This window comes from Castor canadensis, chromosome 15 (genome assembly GCF_047511655.1).
Source record: "Castor canadensis chromosome 15, mCasCan1.hap1v2, whole genome shotgun sequence".
In the NCBI taxonomy this organism is placed as follows: domain Eukaryota; kingdom Metazoa; phylum Chordata; class Mammalia; order Rodentia; family Castoridae; genus Castor; species Castor canadensis.
The window spans coordinates 94,302,936-94,308,935 of record NC_133400.1 but is presented as its reverse complement, the minus strand read 5'-3'; the positions used below and the strand labels follow the sequence as shown (position 1 = coordinate 94,308,935).

Here is a 6,000-nt window from a genome sequence, read left to right as displayed (position 1 = left end):
TCATTTCATTTTACACAGATAATGAGATGCCAATTAAAGGTCTGAAGGCTTTTCATTCCTTGTTTTGTGATTATTTAGCTAGTTTACTTACATTAAATCTGTAAGGGTAACATCTGGGCTGGTAACTGTTGCTCTGGCATAGTCACCTAGATGTCATAATTATTATAAAAAGAAGAAGGCTTTAGAACTGGTATGCCATGTCTTTGGAATGGGCAGATGCTGCTCAGGACATCCCATCATAGGGTTCCAGAGAACCTTGAACACAGCCTGATGAAGAGAATCCCAGCAATCCAGGAAAGAACAATTTTACTTGATATTTTTATTCACTTAACAGAAACATTCACTTATCAGATATCAATGAAGTGCAATTTACATACCTTAGAGGCAAATTAACATATGTAAATTCATATTTTAAGATTTTGGATTTTTTTTTACAAATATTACAAATGTACATCCATTGGTACAATATTGCCATTCAGTCATGCTTTTTATGTACATACCTTCAATTAAGAATTATTTATTAACTTCATTTTGTTTAAAAAATGTGGAAAATTAACTGGGCACTGCTGGGAAAGATTTTTTTAAATGGATGCATGTACTGTAGAGTGATAGAAATCTAGTGCCTGTGGGAAAAGAGACACAAGAATCCAGATAACTTTATTTTTAAAGGATGCTTAACTTCTCCAATTTTTTAAAATGATGAGTCAGGAAATAAAGTATTTCTTCCTCAAGGTTTGATAGAGCGTACATTTCCCTGCAGGGATGATATCGTTTGATCTGAATTTCTAGAGATGTCGCCATCTTTGTTCCTTTTGGGAGGTCAGACTGAATGGGCACGTTCCAGGAGTCCAAAAAATCCCTGTAGTCAAGCTATCACATGAACACATCAGGAAGGCTACCGCTGAGCATAAATCTACTACACAGATCAGCCCAGGGGCAGAGCATGCCTGAGACTTCACTCCTCTCAGGGACATCAGGGAATCGGAACAAAGGAAGCACACATCTATGGGTAGAGAAGAGCAGACAATATGAGGGGGGAAGAAGAAGGAGGAAAAAAAATAAGAAAGGAGCCCAAACTGTATTAGAGAAGGCACCAGCAAAGAAGGTATGACATATTTTGCTGGGTGCTAAGTGAGACTCTTGCCATAAGAGGTGGTCGTGGTAGTCAAATGGCAGTATGATAAAATGAAAGACTTTTTCTAACTTTCCTTTGGTCATTACTAGAAAGTGATATTTATTGTATTTTGGGCCAATTACATTATTTCATTAGAATGGCTTCTTAAAAAATAAGTATATAAGTTTTTCTAAATTAAAAATGTCTACTATAGTTAAATTTCAATTGTCCTCTTAATTTTTTAAAACAAGATACTATAGACTCATCTTGAAATTTATAATCTAAAAATAAGATCTCATCAAAATACTCTAACTACTCTATTCTGGGAATTGATAGACTATGTATTTACTATTTATGGCTCTCCAGATACGGTAAACACTGTACCGAAAAAACCCACTTAACTTTATTGATAGGAACTGTTTCTCTTGAAAAGGAAATTATATGCAAAAATATGAGCTATGCATTTGTTTGAAAAGTAACTCAGTTTGACATTTCTGAGGAATAAGACATCACAAAATCAGTAGTGGAATGAAAGATATACACAGATTGAAAGAGAATCACAGGAATAGAAAAGGAAACAATAGTTATAGACTTGCAAATACTTTTGTTGCCAAAAACAAGATTCAAAGAAATCCTAAATTCAATAACTTGATATTATACACTGTTATGAAACCTTGTGCTGGAGGTGGATGAGCAGAATGCTTATGGCCCTTTCCCCTGGACTTGGTCCTATGAAAAGGCTCACAAATAATCAGACACTGACTTTTTTGACTAAAAACCAGGCAGGAAACCTTAAATTGCTTATCTCCACAGTAGGAAAGCAATGTGTATTTTGGAGGCAGATAAAGATGATGCTGATTTTATTTAGACTTCAGTAGTGGGACTAAATAGGAATGAACATAGAATACAGAAAATTTGGAAAGAAAAGACTTTGAGCCATTTGTGATGAAGCATAAAGATGGGTTGCTAGTTTTGAGAGCAGTCAAGGTGACTTAGATGCCTGGATGGTCCCTAACTTTGTGTTCTACCCATCTTCATTTTTTCTTTGCTTGGTTATATATATGTATTTTTTCAGGGTAACTAAAATTCACACATCACCTATTTGTGTTTTATTTACCTTACAGAAAGCTCGGGTGGGGAGGTGTATGTGAGTTATTCCCAAGACTAAGTGAAAAATGCAGGCTAGACCTAGTCTCAGATACTGTTGGGTTGTTCTTCGGATCACTGCAGTGAGAGTAACATCCTTCAGCTTCCACTGTTGGCCTTTTAGTCTCAGTGCTTACATGACTGGTCTGTCCCTGGCACACCAGACACTGCTTCAGAATCCTGTGACGGCCACTTCACAGCTGGGTGAGGCGCCTGCAAGTCGTGTGGCACAGTCTGGCAATGGTGTGCAGCCCTGACTTGAATACCTGGTGGCTTCAGAGAGTAAATGTATCCAGCCTTTTCACTCTCTCTGCTTCACTGCCCTCTGTTTTTCACATTGCTTGAAGGCTGTCTGGCTCCCCGGTATATGGCTCACATTGGGTTGTGTCAGCATTCCGTCTCCTTTCACTGTACAGAGCCTGGGATTATCCTCTCCCAACTTCCCGCTTCATTTCGCATTCACCCTGACAAGCGTCTTCCAAGATATTCAAGTATTTCCAAGAAAATCAAGTATTTTACAAGTACCTTCTTGGAAAAGCCCCAGCTTCTCAAACTTACTTTTGGAAGCATTAAAACTCTTCCCTTGCTATGGACCTCTGAAGAGCTTTCACCTCTCTGCCCTGATGACTTAGTGTGAATCCCTATGGTGGTATTCAGGGGTAGAAGGGAGTCAACCAGTGGCCTTCCTCAGAAGGAGAAATTCACATTTTAGTAAAGTTTGGGTTGTTTTTTGAGCCAGTGCCTTAGAAAAGGAGTCATGACCTGCAATTCAGGCATGTGGAATGTTCCTTATTGGAACAGCGATTGCTTTCCATGGCTCTTGAATCAGATCAGATGGGTGGCACCCACTGAGCCTGTTTGTGGTATGCCCCATCCTGCCTTTTTCCACTACAGTTAAGGCCCGCTGCTGATACTAGTCTCATTATAGGACTAACATTGCTTGGAGCACATTGATAGAAAACATCAGACATTCTACAAGTCACAGCTTGGAATATGAGTAATTTGAGGTTTGGGTCCGAGATTTCAACCATGAATCCTAAGTGCCTCTAGACTTTCAGAGAAGGGTTCCAGGTATCTGATGGTGAGGAACAGTGTTTGTGCCACAACTCAGCTCATGAGATATCCTAGTTCTCTAAGATTTCTCCTAGTGATACTTTGAGTTATCAGAAATTTATATAAAAAACTGGCCCTTTGATCCTAACCTCTACACTGATTTAAGATTTCATTTTACTCCCTTGATTTTTATGAAAGGCTAATATGAATTACCTATTTGTAAAAACATTTTCTTGTCTTTCAAAACTTTATCTCAAAGGAGTTACTAAAGCGACCATTTCCTTTTCTAAAAGGACTCCAGCGATAAATTTGACCTCATATTAAATCCCAGGAAGAGTTTCTATTGTCATACTAATATGGCTACTTCATAGTTTTTATATCAAATTGCTACAACACAAGTTGTTTCATTTTGCCTCGTTGTTACCATATCTGTGTTTATACTAGAATATATACAGCATGATGTAATGAGTGCATTTCTTGGGGAGTAGTCAGCTGGAATTCTATGCTAGATGCCCATACTCCAGGTGAGGCCATTTCTGTGATTTGTTATTTAGCATAATGCATTTCAGATAGAGGCTTTTTAATTGTAAAAATTAGAGACTTGTTACCTACGATGACAAATGTTAGAAATGAGTTCTCTGAGGTAATGTTAAAATAATTCCAGGAATGTGGGCTGACTAAAGATATGTTAGAGAAGTGACTTTCTCTTGCATGAATCAGGTACCTCTTCCCTTAGTAATGATGCTGTGAGCTAAATCCCAAAGGATCCTGTGTCATAGCGAGTTGTGAACTCTGTATGATGCCTGTTATAGAGATGATAGAATCCTGCTTCTTGTATTTTGGCAACTGTTGTGAGTTAATTCTTCTTTTTTTTTTTTGATCATGCAACATGATTATTGGAAAACCTAAAAAGAGTAGAGAGCTGTTAGTTCCACAAGTCTAAGTTAAACACTGTTTAGAATGGTTGTATAAGTGTGTGTGTATTTGCTTTCTAATAAAATTTAGTTTAAAAGTCAGAATTTGGTCTTAGACACAGTTTCCTTATTTCATGGTAGGGAAGTTGTAGGGTAGAATTACAAACTTACAGATTTTCAATGGCTATCGTGATCTACCAAAAGAAGCTAAGAGCTGTGATCTATTGAATAGGCATAGGCTGATCTGCAACACTCACTTGGTAGGACGTCTAAAAGTAGCTTCCTTACATTATAAATTGTAACTCCTCGGTGCCTTGGGCAACGATTCCTTTGCACTGCAAGAATGTTTGTCATCCTTCTGGTGCTATCTTAGTTGTTCTTTAAAAGTGCACATCTGAAATCCTTTTTGAAAGGAGGTGGTGAGAGCTAAAGAAATAATGAAAACAATAGGACATACCTATTTCTTTGGGGGAGCCAATTGCTTTTCTCTTCATTTGTGGCTTATCTTGAAGTGTCACATAAACATGTGCTACCGAGACTTGAACCATGCCAGAGGGCTCATGGCAAGCGAAGGAAGCTTAGGGAATGGTACGTTAGAGGCTCACTTCTAACATTAGGCTTCAGTACTATTTCCCAAGCCCACACCTAAGCTCCTCTCTCCTGAAGAGATGCTATCATTTCGCACCACCAAGAAGAGAGGGAGCTAGTGCAACAACACTTGTAACTCTAGATATGGAGGACAGAATTCTTGGGACTAGCAACCTGGGCAGAAGTGTGTCCCGAATTCAAATCTAGTTGCTCATCCAAACATTGACACTCCTGTGTTTTCAGAATGCTGAAGGAAAACAAACGCTGAGAACTGATAGATAGATACCTCACATTGCTCCACCCACACGGCCATGTTTCACTCTGGTCCAATAGCAAAGGAGTCTAGTGACTTAAAGAGTTAGTAGAAACTGATCTTGTTCTGGTGGCTTCCTCACCCAGGTGCCTAGACCAGCTTTCTGAAAAGCCTTAAACAGCTGCTGTTTAACGGACTGGTAGGTGTGAGCCCCCAGCTTGGCCTCACAGTACATGGATGGCGTGTCTCCATGGTTTGGGATCCGTGTGCTCAGCTGTGGACAGGAAAGAGAAAGAGCAAATCAACCACCAGAGAAACAGGAGCTTCACTGAGGTGTTTAGCAAGCAAAACACCAGCTCTTGGTCTTGGTCTTTGCTTCTCTTTCTCTCTTCCCTTAAAGCAAAAAAGCACCATGATAGAGAACATCTGTATTGGCAGTTACCTGAGTTTTATTAGAAAATTCTATGGAAAACCCAGTTATTAGGAAACTTTTCTCATCAGAAGTACAAATGATTAACAAACATATAACATGTAACTTGCTTGTTATTAAAAATCTAAACACTGTTTTTTTAAAAGGATTTTTAAAAAGGATTGGGGACTCAAAATGGGGGGTGGCAAGGCAAGGATGATGTATGCACTAACAACATCACGGTAGGCAGGAAAGAGGAAGGGCTTTGAGTTATGTTGTTAGTCACCCAGGGAGAAAGATAACAATAGGATGTGTTAGCTGGGGACAGTGGTCCTCCTGGGCTAAGTGGATGCTGGGATCCCTTATTTTTTTCATTGTGACCTTGCCTTCTTCAAACACTTTCTTGCTTTGTTTCCCAAATGCTCCAGGCTTTTGTCCAGGACACTATTCGTAAACAGATCAACTCAGTTCTGTTCCTCCAACAGGGCTGCTACAGTCACCTAAAGCAAGAAGACCCTGCTAA

General features: G+C 39.1%; 1 protein-coding gene across 6 annotated transcripts in view; it reads right to left on the bottom strand.

The window, feature by feature from the left end:
• Window positions 1–299: 299 nt before the first annotated feature.
• The window catches only part of Adarb2 (adenosine deaminase RNA specific B2 (inactive)), a 512,182-nt gene continuing 506,481 nt past the window's right edge, over window positions 300–6,000 (bottom strand). For 5 of the 6 annotated variants that reach the window (XM_074056752.1, XM_074056753.1, XM_074056751.1 and 2 more), the window contains one exon: window positions 300–5,342. In XM_074056752.1, the coding sequence (XP_073912853.1) occupies window positions 5,166–5,342 (177 nt within the window). In that variant the 3' untranslated portion in view covers window positions 300–5,165. The remainder of the gene's footprint in view (window positions 5,343–6,000) is intronic. The other variant, XR_012442201.1, reaches the window with a different exon arrangement.